Genomic DNA, 19,052 nt, shown 5'->3' with positions numbered 1-19,052 from the left:
ATTTTAACTTCTTGGGAAACAAGGAATAAGGGAATAGTGCAAGAAAGTATTTAATGTTCAAGATTAGTCACAAGCCTATGGAATGGAAGCGGCAACTGAATGACCTGCTCCTGCTCCTCCTTCTTACGTTCCATGTTCCACAAACTACCGCCATCTTTCCCCATCTCCACCGATTTCCAATTAGTGCAGTAAGGTTTTGCACCGGAAACGCTCTGAAACCTACCTTGGTTTCCTCGACTGATTTACCTCGACACAACGCTAGTATATTGGTCAAAATGTTGTAGTCTGTACAACTTCCAACATAATCCCAATTAAACGGAGAAACCACCTCTTTTTATGTTTCACCTGCTCCTGCAGCAAAGCCTCTGAGCCCACCTGCTTGTCAAAGACAGAACTTGCTTCAAGTTCACATGCTCTCTACCACTTGTACACCACGTCATCATAAATAGATCGACATGAATCAATAACCTCGACCCTAGTCTTTTCCTTGTGTTTTCCAGTTAATTCTGAGTGATTTAGAATGGTGTATTTTTAATAGTTGTGATAAAGGTTACTGGCATCACAGAATTCCTTGTGGCTTGGGAATGGTATGTGACACTTAACTTCTAAGGCCTTCAGAATTAGATGTGAAAGAAAATGGGATGAGGGAATACTGATAACACATTTAAGTCAGTTTATTGTCATGTGTCCCTGATAGGACAATGAAATTCTTGCTTTGCTTCAGCACACAGAACATAGTGGGCATTTACTACAAAACAGATCAATGTGTCCATATACTATAATATAAATATATACACACATGAATAATAAAATGATAAAGTGCAAATAACAGATAATTGGTTATTAATAATCAAAGTTTTGTCCGAGCCAGGTTTAATAGCCTGATGGCTGTGGGGAAGTAGCTATTCCTGAACCTGGTTGTTACAGTCTTCAGGCTCCTGTACCTTCTACCTGAAGGTAGCAGGGAGGTGAGTGTGTAGCCAGGATGTTGTGGGTCTTTGATGATACTGGCAGCTTTTTTAAGGCAGCGACTGCGATAAATCCCCTCTGTTTTATATCCTGCCACCAAAATACTGTGCCCAGGATGACTATAATTCCTTTGCTTTGGAACAAATGGCCTGAATGGCTTCACTTAACCGCACAAGAATCAAAGATGAAAACATTATTTCACAGATCCTGAAAACTTAAAAACACCTTGCTTTACAGCTACTGAAAAACAAACTGCTCGAGGAACTAAGCAGGTCAAACAGCATCTGTGAAGGGAAATGGACAGATGACATTTTGGATCAAGTCCTTCTTCAGTCTGAAGGGTTCTGTTTGTTGTTCATCCTCTAGCAGTTTCTTTTTTTGCACATCCTCCAGGAGTATGTTTTTGCTGAGGATTTCAGCATCTATAGTCTCTTGTGTCTCCATTTATCTGGTAAACTCACACTGAAACCCAACAGCAACATGATGTAAACGCTTTAAGATTCTTTCAAAGCTTTCTCTTCAGTCATCTGTTCTTACTCTGGTCTCCTTAACTCATGAAAGGTTGAATGCATTTATATTTCCTTCTGTTGGACTTGGCACTTTGCTGGTATTACTATTTTTGTTACAGCTTGACAATTCATTGCCTTTTTTACCTCTAAGATAAATATGAACAACTTAAAATATGCCTATCACCTCAGAGGGCAGTGGAGGCCGGTTCTCTGGAATACTTTCAAGAGAGAGCTAGATAGGGCTCTTAAAGATAGCGGAGTCAGGGGATATGGGGAGAAGGAACAGGGTACTGATTGGGGATGATCACATTGAATGGCGATGCTGGCTCAAAGGGGCAAATAGCCTACTCCTGCACCAATTGTCTACTGTCTATTGTATCACCATGAAACTGCTCTAATGATAAAGTCAAGGAGTTGTACAATATAGAAACTGGTCCTTCGGCCCACTGCATCATTACTTACCATCATGCACATCTACGCTAATCCCACTTGCATGCATTAATTCCATATCATTCTGTGCTTGCTCTTTCAAGTACTTGCCCAGATGCTTCCTAAATGTTTAAGAAGGAACTGCAGATGCTGGTTTAAACTGAAGATAGACACAAAAAGCTGGAGTAACTCAGTGGGACAGGCAGCATCTCTGGAGAGAAAGAATGGATGGCGTTTCGGGTCTGAAGAATGGTATTGACCCGAAATGTCACCCATTCCTTCTCTCCAGAGAAACTGCCTGTCCCGCTGAGTTGCTCCAGCTTCCTAAATGTTACTGTTCCTGCCTCCACCACCTCATTTAAAAGCTCATTTAAAATATCAACCTGCAAAACTGAGTATCAAATTTAATGTATCCCTCAGTACTCCTTTCAACCCCTACCCTCCAGACACTGACTATCCATCCGATCTATACATCTCATCATTTTATACACATATTAATTTGTACATAAGCAATAAATCAAGCATCATTATACTGAAGAAAAATAATCAAAAGCAAATTAGCTGGCCATTTTTTTCTATTACTAGTTGCGGGATCTTGCTGTGCAGAAATTGCCCGACAGTACCTTCCAAAACTACAGTTTTAAGTAATTAGCATTTGGGGACACACTGATAAAATTAAAAATCGTAAAACACAACTGCACACTTTCTCAAGTCACAGCTGGAATATAGAACACACTTAATATTAAACTTTGGAATGTACAGTTGCCAAATGTGTATGTGTGGTTAATGCAGCAGTCTTCACAACTTACTAACATCCATCAACATTAGGTTGGGATAGAGAGTGTGATGAAGCACACAATACCTACAATTATTTTAAAATAATCTAGAATCACCTGTGATAGATGAGGATTCTGTAGCATTTAACTGTGCAAAAAAACCCAAGGCACATAATAAGATGTGACCATACAAAAGGCATAGAATAACATCTTGCCATCCACTAAACATACCTGAAAGCTAGTTTCTAATTTTCCTTAAAGACAAGTTGGCAGTGGTGCAAGCTTAACATTTTGTAGAAAATAGACTGGGCATCGGGGGCACAAGTGAACAGAATAAGCAGCAACTTCACACCTCTTCAACTGAACCCATTACAACTGACAGTGCAAGCAATATGAAGGAATTATCCGATAAAAATGAATTCAGCAGAAAATAAGATACAAAAAGATAGATACTAAAAAGCAAAATAAAGATTAGATTAAGAGAAGGTTTAAAGAGATAGGAAGGAAAGGGACAAAGAAAATGACTGGAAATGGTAATTTTTAAAGCATTCAATATGTAGACTGAAGGTGTAGAGAGAGAAGAGGCTTCAAATTTCACTGTGTATGAAGGAACGGCAGATACTGGTTTATACTGAAGATTAACAAATTGTTGAAGTAATTCAGAGGATCAGGCAGCATCTCTGGAGATCTGTAGTTGGTTTATTTTATCCACTTGATGCCTTTCAAACTCATCACCGGACAATCAAACCTATGAACTAACTTAGTTCACTCGGAGTTATGAATTTGTGGAATTCTCTGCCACAGAAGGCAGTGGAGGCCAATTCACTGGATGAATTTAAAAGATGTTTAGCTAGAACTCTGGGGCTAGCGGAATCAAGGGATGCGGGGAGAAGGCAAGCACGGGTTACTGATTGCGGATGATCACAATGACTGGCAGTGCCGGCTCGAGGGGCCAAATGGCCTCCCCTGCACCTATTTTCTATGTTTTTATGTTTATATTTCCCTGCACAAGCACTCTGAGAATAATTTAGATTTTCTTTTTCTTTATGACTTGGTTTCAGCTGTGAGAGGTGGGAAATCTGTAAATAAGAAGCAGGACAAAGCCCTTGACTAAGTGTTCAACCCTCATCAAGAAATTAATTAAACAATAGCTATGTCAGCTGTTTTAACGGCAATCCTTTGTGTGTGATTCACCATTATCTCTGATTTGACCCGATCAAAAGCTTGTTATATTGAGGTCTAATGCTGGCTTTGTATGCAAGATAGCTATTATTCTGACCCAGTACACGTGTTTCTAAGGCAACATGCAAGGTCTACAGGGTAGGCAAGCGCATTAACTCATCCAGGTACAAACACTTCAGCAAGCTAATAAAAGGCAGCATCCACCAACAGACTTGTGTATTGGACTGTGAAAACATGCTCATGATGAAGGCATTTTCCAAGTGTTTAAGACAAACTCTGTATTAGCTTAAAATCTATCTGCATTGTTATATTTTCCCAAGTTTCCTTACTTACATATAATCTTAATACATAAATAAATTTACACTATAATTTTTTGCATAAATATGGCATTAAAACACTTTCCAACATTCGCAAGTCTATAAAAGACATATAAAACGCAGGCATTGCTTGCTGCAAGCTATTGCTGTTCACAATGTGTGTGTGGTTTTGATCAAAACTTAGTATTGCAGGTTTGCCAATGGGAGCTAAAATCATGTTGAGTTGGAAAGGCCATTTAATAATCCTTACAAATTATTTTCACTTTGAATTAGATCTTTATTTGATTTTGGACTGTTCCAATTATCATTATTTTGTCCTATTAACTTCATAAACATATGTGGTTTTATTTTTCTAATAAATCAGAGAAGAAAACAACTATTTTTATGCCATTGGGCATCCAAAGAGATGAAAAAACAATGAAATGCACTGTCACTATTTGAAATTACAGTATTTGACCATATTTTACTAGAGAAAAACAAAAATACTCAAATGCTGCAAATTTAATATAAAAAAATGCTGGAAATACTTAAGTCAGGGGAGAGAAACAAGGTTAATATTTCCGTTTGAAAAGATTTTCATCAGAAATAGCACAAATTAGAAATTGAACCGGGAAAGGAGAGAAGAGAGTAAAAAGTAAATGTCTGTGATCGTACCAGATTAATTGACACACATTTTGTGTAATGCTAGCTAAGAGGTGATGAAGGCATGTCATGTGCAGCTGGTTTGTTTGGTGATGTATTGGGAGCTGAACAAGAATGGAGAAAATAAATGAGCTGGAACTGTCTCATACAAAACCCTGTGGTTGTCGGGAATATGAGATACACAAGAGTCAGGTGATAATCGTGGTGTCGTTTGGCAATTGACCTACTTCACAGAAGTTGAACACCAGTTCTCTGGCACCTTCTCATCTCTCCTTCTGGAGCATGGCCCGCAACAGTGAACATCTGGCCAGTGTCTCACAGTCCTCTGAAGGTCCTCCAAACATGCGCAGACCACTTCTACCTCCTCCCCAAGATTCACAACTACCTGATCTACTGAGTGCTTCCAGCAGTCATTTTTGTTTCAGAGTTTCAACAATCACAATGTTCCATTAACTCACAGTTCTGCAACTTTAATCCTCTTGTTCTCATTCACTCTCTTCTAGTTACATCTCTTGAAGTCAGTTCAACATTCCACACTTTGTCAACCAGCATGACTGCCATTTGTCTCATTCAAACGCTGTCGGTTCCACCTCTGCAAATAACTTTTTCCATCACCCCTCTCCTTTCTCTACAACTTTAAAGAGTTTCATTTCTAACTTTTCCTCATCCTGATGAAGAATTGTTGACTTAAAAGGTTAACAAAGACACTGCCTAATCTCCTGACTATTTCGTTTTTTAAACTTAGGAATTATTTTATTGGCTGTGAAATCAGAAATTATAAAATAAATCGGGCTTCTTCCCCCCCCCCCCCCCCGCCACCCGCATCAGTCTGAAGAAGGGTTTTGGCCCGAAACGTTGCCTATCACTATCCATATATCTTTCATTTGTCTATTTACTCAAGCAAATGGAACAGTTGAAACATAGATTTGTAAATTTGTATTTTTGTATTTATAGACCAGCTAACATTTTGTTCAAAAATGCATTAAAATAGATAGTAACTTACTTTGATTTATGAAATGCAGTATGCAGTACTACAGAATTGCCCAAGTGATTGAGGGACCACTATTGTATAGAGACCAGATCTAAAGCCATTCCATCAGAACTAAATGGGTCATGTGTTTATTTATTCATGTGTGTGTATATATTTATATCATGCTATATGGATACACTGATCTGTTTTTGTAGTAAATGGCTACTATGTTCTGTGTGCTGAAGCAAAGCAAGAATTTCATTGTCCTATACAGGGACACATGACAATAAACTCACTTGAACTTGAGTCGGCATCATCCATTTAAACAGACTGAATCTCAGTCTATCTCATCTGAGAACATGGCTTCCAGTCAGAAAATGGGGCTTCAATACTGCGCTTAAATATCAGCTTCAATCGCCTATTCAAGTTCGAGAAGGTTATCCCAATGGTGTTAATAACATGTTGCCTGTTGTAATGGTCCAACACAGGTACGAGACTTCCTTTTAGGTATCATTTCCCTTACTTGGCAGGTTGATGGCAGCAGTGTACCAACCTGCAATTGTGTGTGTGCGAGAAAGCCATGGAGTGAAAAAAAATATTTTTGAGGGAGCAAGGCTGTGTGTTTGCAAGAGCATATGTTGGTCAGAATCTCTCAGATTCTTGTTTAGCTTAACTCCATCATGTCATTACTGATTATATCCTAATTCCTATGTCAAGGCAAACTTCAGTTTGTGAAATGAAAATGGTAGGCATGACGATGGCATTTTTGAACAGTGTCCGCAACTGAAAGTGGTCCCCGATGATGGAAATGGTTATCTAGTCAATTCAAATCAAATGTGAACCAGCTTGCTACAATTGGCAGAGGGATGCAATGAAGAACTGCATGCGATTGGCTTCCAAAACAGATTTCAACTGGATTCCAGGATATTATTCTGCTGTATCTATCCCACAGATCCCTAGGCAGCAGGCTAAAAAAAGAGCAGCACTCAAGCAAGAGTAGAATCTGTAATTCATTGAATGGAACAGTAAGTCCCTGGAGGCTAAAACAAAATAATAATTCAGGTTCAAATTTTAATTCCGTTCCCAAATCATCTGTTGATGCTTTTACAAAAATCTGTGTTTCTTTACAAAATGATAAATACATGGGCTAATAATTGAACATCATGTTCAAGTATCTGAGTTGCCCTCAATTGGTAATCCACACCTGCTTCCCTTCTGGGAAGGCCCATTTAATACCATAACCAGGATCAAACTGGTCATGGATAAAACTAGGGAATAATGGGAGATGGAAAGGATGGGATTCACTGTCATGAATTTAAAGTCACCTCTACCGACTTCACAGCTGACAAACATGTGCTGTTGAATAGTTTTTTACGTTGGAGTTTTTATTCAGTGGGAATAGACAGTGATCCTTGTGACTCAGATTTGCTTGGCTTGTGACTCTCGCTTAGTGGCTGATTCATCTTCCAGAAACTTCTCAATCTACCCCCTCATCAACCCCCCCAATGTCTTTATGCAATCCCTAAAGTTCAACTAATGATTCTGTGTGAAGGGGTTAACATTGTGATGTTCCAGTCTGAACGTTCCTTGAACCTATTCTGTCCACATCTCTGAGGATATGACATGGTCATCACACGCCTCAGCACTGGTGAGTAAGGCAAGGCAGCGCCTTTACCACCTCAGGCAATTGAGGAAATTCAGAGTGTCTCCGAGGATCCTCCAGTGCTTCTACGCAGCGGCGGTGGAAAGCATCTTGTCCGGGAACATTACCATCTGGTTCGGGAATTGCTCTGCCAAGGACAAGAAGGCTCTGCAGAGAGTAGTGCGTTCGGCCGAACGCACTATGGGAGCTTCACTCACCCCCCTGCAGGAACTATACAACAGGAGGTGCAACTCCAGAGCAAACAAAATCATGAGAGACCTCTTCCACCCCTGCAACGGACTGTTCCAGCCGCTACGGTCAGGCAAACGCCTCCGTTGCCATGCGGTGAGAACGGAGAGGTTGAGAAGGAGTTTCTTCCCAGAGGCAATTCGGACTGTAAACGCCTTTCTCACCAGGGACTAACTGTACAGAACGTTTTTCCTTCTATTATTTATTATGTAAAATAATATGTGTGTTATGATTGTGTTTATAGTTTGTTTGGATGTTTTGTTGTTCCGCGAGCATTGCCACTTTCATTTCACTGCACATCTCGTATGTGTATGTGACAAATAAACTTGACTTGACTTGATGCAGAAAGAGGAAATAAAGAGATTATGGTCGATGTTTATATAACACTAGTTTGGCCACAATCAGAGCATAGAGCTAAATTCCGGCCACTCCGTGTTTGAAGGATTTGCAGGCAAGTAGGATGTAGGAACTGTTGGAAAGGGAATAACTCCAGGACTGGGGGATTTAAATAGACAATAGACAATAGGTGCACGAGTAGGCCATTTGCCCCTTCGAGCCAGCACCGCCATTCAATGTGATCATGACTGATCATCCCCAATCAGTACCCCGTTCCTGCCTTCTCCCCATATCCCCGGACTGCGCTAATTTTAAATGATAAAGACAGAGTAGGGAAGCTAAGATTTTTCTCCATGGAGCATAGATTATAAATGCATTTATTTAATCAAAGTATACAAAATCTTGACAGGTTTAGAGAAGGAAATAGAGCACGTTGTTTGCTTGGTGGAAGGGTTAAAAAACAAGTGGGGATACAGATTTAATATGCAGGTGGTTTAGGGAAAATAAAAGGAAATCCTTTCTTTTATGCAGTATGATCTGGAATGCGATCCTTAGACTGTGTTGATGGCAGACTCAATTATACTTTTTAGAAAATAACTGAATAAATATGTGAAGGTAAATGAGAAGGGCTGGTGAGAAAGAACACTGAATAATAACTAGATTGCTCTACATTCAGCACAAACCCATTGGATTGAATGGCCTCCTCTGTGCATCGCCAATTGGATTTGCTCATTTGTCAAGTTCTTTGGCCTCAATTTCCGATTTAACTTAAAGACTGGTTTAGCTGTGGCATTAATAGGAAAAACGGACAATACTTTCATTGCCACTATTGAATACATACATCAATCCCTTCTTTCAAACAAATATGCCACACATAGGTCAATATTCCAACAAGAACTTACAGTCAAAGATTTTGAACTTACTTTTTCAAGGGTTCAATGGTCGTTTTCTGAATCTGATTGACCTGGTAAAGAAACATTTTGCATAAATATGCTGAGCACTGAAAGGAAGTATAAGTTAAGAGCGAAGGCTGCATGCAAAAACGAAGATAACAAAAGCATGTGAGCAGTTCCACTGTTCCAAGATGCAAGTCATTTTCATACAATTTACACAGGGTTCCATTTTTAATTTCTAATTTTCACTAGTTCTACAGGATTCCATTACGTTCTGGGACTCGCATCCAACATCTTTTCAACAGAAATGAAGGCCTTTAATTGATAGACAAATGCAGACACTAGATATCTCTACTTCTGTTGGAATGGGGGGTGGGGAATAATTTTGCCATTGCTCGGCAGGCAAATAAAATGTCATTCTTTCCATATTATTAATAAAATGCCTATCAAAAACTACGATTTACACAATGGAATCTTACACCTGAGGTGGCATTTGGCATGCTGCGCCTCTACCAGTTCTTTGACTAGGCGTACATATCATTTTTGTTCCATTGCACTCTCTTGTCTGCAACTCTTCCTTAGTTATCCAATTTCACTTTGAAAGTTGAAATACATCCATTTCCATTACCCTTTCATGAAGCCTTGATTCTTGTTGCGTCAAAGGATTCTTATCTGATTATCTTTGCCTTGTTTTTGCTAATCTTATGGTGAGTCTAACGGTAACCAACTCTCCTACCAGTGTCACTCTACCCAAATCCAAGGACATCTCTACTGTCTCTCTCCATTGTGGTTGCCACACTGTAAGAAAGATGTTGGCAAACAGAGACACAATAGCCCAATCTACTGCTTGGAATGAAGAAACACAACTAAAAAGACTTGAACTGTGGCACAAAGGGGATTGTGATAAAGGAGTTTATAATTCTGAAATAATAGAATATTAAATAAAGAATGTCACAAGATTTAGCCCAGAGCAAACAATTTAAAGCCAAAAAAAAAAAAAAATGCAAGGACTATGAAGCCGCGCAAAATTCCACAATAGAATCGGAGACCAAAACTCCCATAATTATTTTCATAATCAAAGTGCACGGCTACTTCATGGGGCATTAAAATTCACCTCTTGTCCGACTCAAGTTGCATGTAGTTAAACTCCAGAGTATTGATGATTCACTTGTACATTTACAATCATTTTCACCTGTGCAAACTCATTGATCGCCCAATTCTGCATTTCCCAAATTACTCAAGTAGTAGTATCAACTTCGAGTTGCCAATCCAACACCATCACATTAGATTTCCACTCCACATGACAGTGACGGTGTAATCTCTGTTACTTCATCATTTAAATGATATCCGGAAGTGGCGGCGCTGTTGAACGGCTGCTGCTCGCCTGCAGTCCGTCTGTCTTTACTTTTTTTTGTTGTTTTTTCTGTCTTGTTTTAGTCAAATTTTAGTTATTAGGCTGTGTTATGTGTGTGTGGGGGGGGCTGAAACGTGGTTTTCTGTCTCTCCCTTCGGGGGAATGTGACTCTTCTTGTCGTATCCCCCCTTCTCTGCCTCCGTCTGCGCTGAGGCCTAATGGCGGAGCTGGCGGCCTCCAACTGCGACCGACCTCGAAGCTAAGGAAACAGAGCCAGCCAGGACTCACCAGCGCGAGGCTGGCCGTCTTCGAGCTGCGGCAACGGCGTTCCGGCGTTCCAGTGGCAGCGGCACGACTCGGGGCTGAGACGGTGCTCCGGTGGCTGAGGCGGCGGCGACCTGAATCCGGGGCTCGGCCGCGGGCCAGTGGACGACATCGTCGGGAGCTCGCAGGTCACAGGCTGGTGCCTGTTTTCCGGTGCTCCCGCGGCAACAGCTGCGTCCGCTGGACTGGAGGGCGGCAGCTTCGACCACCCCGGGCCGCGGAGCTTGAAACGGCCCGTTCGCGGAGCTCGGTTGAGCTCGGGACTGACTACCATCGCCCGGTGGGGTATCGCCTCAGCGCAGAGGGAGAATGAGGAAGGAAGAGACAGTAACTTTAAGATTTTGCATCCATCACAGTGAGGAGGTGCCTGGTGAACTCACTGTGGTGGATGTTAATTTGTGTTTATTGTGTGTTTTGTTGTTTATCATTATTATATGTATGGCTGCAGGCAACGACATTTCGTTCAGACCGAAAGGTCTGAATGACAAATAAAGGATCTAATCTAATCTATTTTAAAGCAAAAAAAGAATGTCCACACCTTCTCCTGATTGAAGGCATCCATTCTGCGCATTGCAGTGTCCAAAGCAGTCACCGTCTCCATAAACGTTTGGTCTTGATCGCACAAAGGGTTGGCCAACAGATCTGATGAAATTTTCACTGCGGATTTTGACATTGCTGCGGAGAAGAATGTTACAGTCCTTGCTTAAAATAAATTAATTGCCAATGAAAAATAACAGCTTCATGAGTGCTAAGTAGACCGTGAGTTATTTTTCTCTCCAGAGACTGGAAATTAAACATACCAATATTGATATGCCTCAATCAGTCAATAGGCCTGTTTTAAAGCCACCACTAAAACTGTAGGTGGACACAAAATGCTGGAGTAACTCGGCGGGACAGGCAGCATCTCTGGAGAGAAGGAATGGGTGACGTTTCAGGTCGAGACCCTTCTTCAGACTGTTGGGCCTGTTTCCACGCTGTCTGACTCTATTATCTTATTGCTGTTTGTGGGAATTTGGTTACCTGGGTGTTCATTTCATTGGTGTTCGATGGGATTCGGCTATACTTAAATTTGACACTTTATTTCCCACAAGGATGACTGCATTTTCCTTCTCTGGCTGCAAAGATTTTGGAATGCAGAAGCCAGTGATGGAATTTATATGCAACTTCTTTCTTCTAATTCAAAGATGCATAAAATAAGCATTATATTTTCTACTGCAGACTGCAACAACTCTTCAAGCTTCTATATAGTTATAGATTCATAGAGTCTTACAGCGTGGAACCAGGCCCTTTGGCCCAACTTGCCCTCATCGACCAACATGTCCCATATACCTGCGTTTGCCCCATATCCCTCTAAACCTATCCTATTCATGTACCTGTGTTAATGTTTCTTAAACGTTGCGCTAACACCTGCCTTAACTACCTCCTTCAGCAACTTGCCCACACACCCATCACCCTTTGTGCAAATAAGGTAACCCTCATGTTCCTATTAAATCTTTCCCCCCTCACCTAATATCTATGATTCTTGATTCCCCTACTCTGGGCAAGAGATTCTGTGCATTTACCCAATCTATTCCTCTCATGATTGTACTTCAGTGTTTCCTGTGGTCACATGTGGACAGATTTAAAAAGCATGTCTTTCTGTTTTACTAGATTCAATGGATACAAAATGGAAGGTTAAAAAAATAAAATAGAAATTTAGGCAATACAATCCAAAGTGTTTCATGTTGCCTTTTACAAAAATCATGCTTTTCTCCAAAGGCAGCTACATAATTCTGAAGATAAGTAATACATTAGTTGCTTTATTTCCAGCATTCAGCTTAACAAAATTCTCAACATCCAGCTTGTAGAATGTCAATTATCACTTTAGTGTGAGTCATGCAACATTCACTTTTTCTTTGTCAGTGACCATTTAGCTACATTACATAACATGCATCTAAATCTCTCATGTTATTTTTAAAGTATAATGGGTGCAAGAGCTTGTGCAAGCAAAAGCACATCTTGAGGTTCTAATGCACTGCAATTGTTGTTCAGTTCCAATGTGTAATCATATACTCATGTTGCACTGTCATTGTGGATAGTTCAAGGCTCAGTGTTCACTGTATAAATTGACTAGCTCATGCGACAATGATCATTCTCTCTGATAGGTTACAAACTATTAATGTACTCTTTTTGTTTCAGTTGCCATAATCCAGTCTTAAATTGGTTTGCAATGAGCAAATAATCTGTCTCCTAGAACATAATTTGCCAATGATGAGGGGTGCATATTGTGAACATTTCTATTGTTAGATGGCTCTTTCCCTATGGGCATATTTTAAGATTTTATAGGAAACTAGACCAAGTGCAGACCCGTTGGGTCTGCTCCCCCAACGCACCCGTTCCCTACCCGTAGCCCCCACGGGAGACGTGGTCCTCCAACTCAAGCCGTTCCATACATAAGATTCCAGCACTCAGCAGTGCGGCTGTTTTTAAATGGCGTCTTTGAGGCGAGAGGCGGGCGCCAGCAGCCGTTATGGTCGCTGGCCAGCAGGAGGCGACAAAATGAGTGAGGGGGGGGTGTATGATTTTATTTAAAAATGGGTACATAAAAAGAAAAAAAGTTTTGAGGAGTGCAAAATCGGATTAAAATGAATGAGCTAGCGACATGGAAAAAATGACGGAGTTTAATGACAGAGTGCTGGTGTAGCATGGAATCAAAGGCTGAATGTGGCACCCACAAGACAGGCAGAAACACACACAGCCAGACACACACACACACAGTTTTAAATATATATAGATAGATGTTAAGCCCCTGACCCACGATGTGAGTTTACCCAAGAGCTCTCCCGAGTTTACCAAAAAAATCAAGCTCGTGGTACTTCATCATGAGTATTTTTTTTACTCTTGGAAATTTTTCACAAACTGTTGAAAAAACCTCACGAGTTACCGCGTTTCCCGAGTACCTGCCGTTAGCATTACGAGCTGCTACGAGACATCCACGAGCTCCAATTATGTTCTAGGAGACAGATTATTTGCTCATTGCAACGTACATTCTACGCACTTACCAAGAGTTTGATTTTTTTTTTAACTCGGGAGAGTTCTTGGGTAAACTCGCATGGTGGGACAGGCCCTATACCCCTTCAGTAAGAAAAGGATTTTTTCAGAATCAGGAACGATGCAGATCACTGGTACTAAGCATAATGTTTCCTCAACCATATGTTTATTGAGAGTTGGTAAATACCAGAGTTGAGCACAAGATCGAGGTTGACTCTCCACAACCATCCGAGGTGCCAGCTTCTGGATGATAGAAAGGATCCTGAGCACAATTTATAAATAGTGCAAGAGCGTTTAAATCAGCGTCCCTCAAAAAATTCCTATGGCAAGTTACCTGGATGTTCATTCCATTGATATGAATGGCAGCTGGCTATGATCAGAGTTGGCACTTTATTTAGATTAGTTTAGTTTAGAGATACAGCGTGGAAACTAGCCCTTAGTCCCACCAAGTCCGCACCGACCAACGATCCACCTGCACATCAGCTCTATCCTAGAGGGCCGTTAACACTCTATCTGCTAGGAAGTAAATCATGTCCCGAAGCACATGAACAAGCATTCTAAGACCAAACAACCCGATCTCACATTTGCCTATCCCCAATCGCAGATTCTACACCCAATGCCCTTGTTTCCTTGAGCTTTTCTCCGACCATTCTAAGTTTGTAAATGTGACAAGAAATGCGCCTTGCCTCCTTGTCTCCAGGTAGTTCATTTGCCCTTTCCACACTGCCAACACCTCCTCATTGTATCCAGTGCAGCACATGTACTTACCTACATCTGCTTCAGTACTCTTCTTCATATCCTTGTGGAGCTTCTTAATCTGATCTTCTAACCTGAATGCAAAATCAGAATGAGTCTCAGATTAGCATTTCACATCAAAAAAGGATGGTAATTTGTGCTGCCACAAAGAATTCAGATGTTAAATATTTCATCATCACAATCTAACAAATGAGGTGTTTTACAAAATTAAACAATGTCTGTTGTTATAGGAATCTAACATCTCATCTTCCATGGCTCCCAGATGCAAGCCACATAGAACGGAGAATGCAACATACAGGCTGCTTAGGAACGTACATGCTACATTAGTCTCTGTTCAACCACCATTTCATGCAGCATCTGTAGATCTTGCAATACAATATCTTTCGTTGCCGAGGCTACCATGTCAACTTATAACAGATGAGGCCCCACGGCAAGACGACTAGCATTTTCGTGTTGACTACCAACTCTGCCTAATCCATCACGGGTACGGACCTTGCCACCATTGAGGGCAGCCAGCACCATCAAGGACCCACATTACTGTGGCCGCATTCTCATTTCACTGCTGTCATCAGGAAGAATGTATAGGAGCCTGAAAACTGCAACGTCGAGGTTCATGAACAGCTTCTTTCCACCAACCATCAAGTTATTGAACACTACAAATTCCAACTGAACTTGATTGCACTAGGCACTTGGGGCCTTGATTTTGTTTTTTTGTTTTTGCACTATATCATTTTTAAAAATCTATTGAACTTATTGTTTATTTCAGTATCTATTGAGTACTATGTTTACATACCTGTTGTGCTGCTGCAAGTAAGATTTTTTTGTTCCATTTTGAGACCAATGACAATAAAACACTCTTGACTCTCAACCAGTTCTCTGGCACAGAACTGCCCGAGATGGACCTGAACAGAGGCATTCGTATATGGGCGAGGTGCTGATGCAACCAGGAGCCGAGACAACCAAGCTCAGCGCCCTGGTGCAAACCAAACTGTGTTCCCCATTGTAGATCAAGTGTCAAGAGTGTTTTGTCATCTGTTCCAAAACGGAAGAATGAAATTCATTATTGCAGTGGCACGACAGATATGTAAATCTAGTATTCTGTAAAACTCATAATTACCAACAAATATAAAATAATGTAATTTAGTCTTTATAGTTCAGAGCCTATTTTGGAGGTTGTAATGTTTAATAGCCTGATGGTTATAGGAAAGAAGTGACCCCTGAACCTGGATGTTACAGTTTTCAGGCCCCGATGGCAGGAGTGAAATGAAAGTGTGGCTAGGGTGGAATGGTTCACTGATGAAGCTGGCTGCCTTTTTGAGGCAGTGACTCTTGTAGATCCCTTCAATGGTGGGGAGGCCGGTACCCGTGATGGACTGGGCAGTGTTCCACCATTTTTTGCAATCTTCTTCAATCCTGGCCATTCGAGTTGCCCAACCAGGTCGTGATGCAACCAGTCGAGATGAGTTGCCACCAACTAAATTCAGTTGCAGGTACCATGAACAACGCCTGATCGATCATCAAGAATGCTCATGTCTTGCCGAAGAAGAAATGCAAGCCCCACCAGATTAACAATGTAAACAATCAAACATCATGCTGGCACAAAACTAGATGCTAGATGCAGGAAGATTGTTACCGATGTTAGGGAAGTCCAGGACAACGGGTCACAGCTTAAGGATAAGGGGGAAATCCTTTAAAACCGAGATGAGAAGAACTTTTTTCACACAGAGAGTGGTGAATCTCTGGAACTCTCTGTCACAGATGGTAGTGAGGCCAGTTCATTGGCTATATTAAAGGGAGTAGATGTGGCCCTGTGGCTGGGGAGCTATGCAGGTACGGGATACTGAGTTGGATGATCAGCCATGATCAAAATGGCTCAGGCTCTGAATGGCTACTCCTGTAAATTTAAATTTCTATGGGGAAAAAAATAAAGATGTCAATTAGATACAATACACACATTTAAATATTGACTCAATGACATGGATGAAAAATCTGGAAAATTTAAATGGAGAAATAATTGTCAATTAGACGACAATACACGTAAAAGACTCAATGACATGGATCAACTGGAAAATATCTACAAAATCTAAGTTTATAAACTGGATTGGTTAGCATTTGTAACTTTAAATGATAAGAAATGATCCTTGGGCTTATCAATTGTTGATCTTAAGACTAAAGCAGACATTTGACCCGCTGCGTCCCAGCAGCTCTTTCTGAGACCATTCCAGTTAGTTTCATTGCAGCTTTCGATTTCTTTTTCTTCAAGTATTTATCAAACTCCCTTTTGAAGGTTTCTGCTAAATGTATTTCCACCAGCCTAACAGACAGTAGATTCCTAGTTCTCACTATTTCATACCGAGATCAAAAACACCTAACCTTGAATTACTGCATTCCATGCAGAGCATTCAACTTCAATATTCTACCGTTGACTGACAATCACTCATCAGCTGTCAGAATACAACACACGCCACTTTGAGGTTATAGGGTACTTCTAGGAAAAGAAGAATGTCAGGATCATATCTATACTGTTAGAACAAACCTTCAATCTGATTTTTCCCCTCCATACATCCTTTCCACCCAACTGCGATGGTAACCTATTTGCGAGAATCACAAAGTGATTCCATTGTTCTAATCAAATAATGCCACATTTCACGACTGCTTTCAATGTCTTTCACCTTAAACAAGCACTTCCGGCCACCAACAGATGGACAGGGGCCTCAACAGTGTCTTTCCTATCTTACAGAAATTTATACTCTCCACTTCTCAGTCCCCTCCACTTTAGAGATACAGACAGGAAACGTCTTTGGAATGTGGGAGGAAACTGGAGCACCCGGAGAAAACCCACGTGGACACAGGGAGAATGACACTCACTCTTAAGGGGGGTGGCCAGGGCTGGGAGCTAAACACGTAGGGGTATTCAATATTCAGGAAGGATAGAAAGAAAGGAAGAGGAGGGGGCATGGCATTGCTGGTTAAAGAGGAGATTAATGCAATAGCAAGGAGAGACATTAGCTTGGATGCTATAGAATCGGTATGAGTAGAATTGCGAAATAGCAAAGGGCAGAAAAAGCTTGTTGGAGTTGTATACAGACCACCAAACAGCAGTAGGGAGGTTGGGCATAACATCAAGCAGGAAATTAGGGATGCATGTAGCAAAGGTACAGCAGTTATCATGGTGACTTTAATCTACATATAGATTGGGTCAACCAAATTGGTAGCAGCACTGAGGAGGAGGATTTCCTGGAATGTATGCGGGATGGGTTTTTTTAAACCAATATGTAGAAGAACCGACTAAAGGGCAGGCCATCCTAGACTGGGTATTGTGTAATGAGGAAGGATTAGTTAGTGATCTTGTTGTGTACAGCCCCTTGGGCAACAGTGACCATAATATGGTGGAATTCTATATTAGGATGGAGAGTGATGTGGTCCTGAACTTACAGAAAGAAGACTTTGGAGGTATGAGACAGGAATTGGCTAGGATAGACTGGCAAATTATGCTTAAAGGGTTGACGGTGGAGATGCAATGGAAAAGACTGCATGGATGAACTCCAAAAATAAAACTGGGAAGGTGGCTCAACCATGGCTAAATAGAAACCAATAGAAAATCATTACAAAGAACTCCAATGCGTGGTTTTATCTGATTGTTTATGTAAAAATGGGAGTTTAAATTAAAAAGTCAAACAGAGAGACAAATTAGGACTTTATAGAGTGCTCAACAAAAGCAGGACATCAATGCATGCATTGTCACTGTACGTAGGTGGCAACATACAATGCATGTGGAGCTGAAGCCTTGACTAAGTTGTTTCTTGTCACTGTACTTTGGTTCTTCATAATACTGTATTAATCACAACTTTTAATTAATTTATCTCATCACACTGAAGCAAATGATCTTGTGTCCTCAATGGAAAAGTATTCTAAAAGGAAGACACAAGACATTACTAAGGAATTAGTTAACGATTCATGAGATGCAACAGAACTGAAAGTTGCTCATGGGAGTGCTCAAGGTGCAAATAAAATCTCACATACTTTATTTTATCTTTCATTAAAACATTTTGAATCTTGCTTGAATCCTGCAAAACCGCCCTGAGACCAAGCTTAACCTATGCATGTAAGCTAAATTTGCAAGAGCATTCTGAATCTCTGTGGTAAAAGTGCTCCTTCTTGGCTTAATACTTCACTCCAGTAAAACAAAGCCATCACAGCTTTACTGTGGCCCATTCAGCACCAGGGCTGGCATTAAAAGGAACAATTTTCATTCCTGCCTAGATGATTCAGATGACACTATTTGACCTGCCCAACACTCAGATTGATGAATCATTCACAGTGTTGAGGATTGGCCATTCACAGTGATTAGCACGGCACTAACAATATTCGCCAATTCTATCTACTGCGACATTTACAAATGCCATAAATATAATTACAGCTGACAATATGGACAACATGATAATTGAGAGACAAAGTGGGATATACAGAGCTCTGACAATAAATAATTACAGTGATAGCTCAAGATATTATTGTAAAATCATGAAGCGTTGTGACAGGGGAGAAAGGGAGAAATTGTTTCTAGTGGCAGAAGAGTTGGTAATCAGAGAATAAAGATTTAAGACAATTGGCAAAACAGGATAGGAGAAGAACATTTTTTTCACGTGCATGTAATCTGTATGTGAGCACTGCAGA

At 40.7% G+C, this 19,052-nt stretch overlaps 1 protein-coding gene across 1 annotated transcript in view; it reads right to left on the bottom strand.

The window, feature by feature from the left end:
• bin3 (bridging integrator 3) overlaps nt 1-14,472 on the bottom strand; it is a 72,345-nt gene extending 57,873 nt beyond the window's left edge. Inside the window, exons 1-3 of the mRNA XM_055662185.1 lie at nt 14,391-14,472; nt 11,131-11,267; nt 8,945-8,985 (exon numbers count right to left, since the gene is read on the bottom strand). Of these exons, the coding sequence (XP_055518160.1) occupies nt 8,945-8,985; nt 11,131-11,267; nt 14,391-14,418 (206 nt within the window). The 5' untranslated portion in view covers nt 14,419-14,472. The remainder of the gene's footprint in view (nt 1-8,944; nt 8,986-11,130; nt 11,268-14,390) is intronic.
• Between the last annotated feature and the right edge of the window lie 4,580 nt (nt 14,473-19,052).

This window comes from Leucoraja erinacea, chromosome 35 (assembly GCF_028641065.1).
Source record: "Leucoraja erinacea ecotype New England chromosome 35, Leri_hhj_1, whole genome shotgun sequence".
Lineage (NCBI taxonomy): Eukaryota > Metazoa > Chordata > Chondrichthyes > Rajiformes > Rajidae > Leucoraja > Leucoraja erinaceus.
This window is presented reverse-complemented; position numbering and strand designations above follow the sequence as displayed.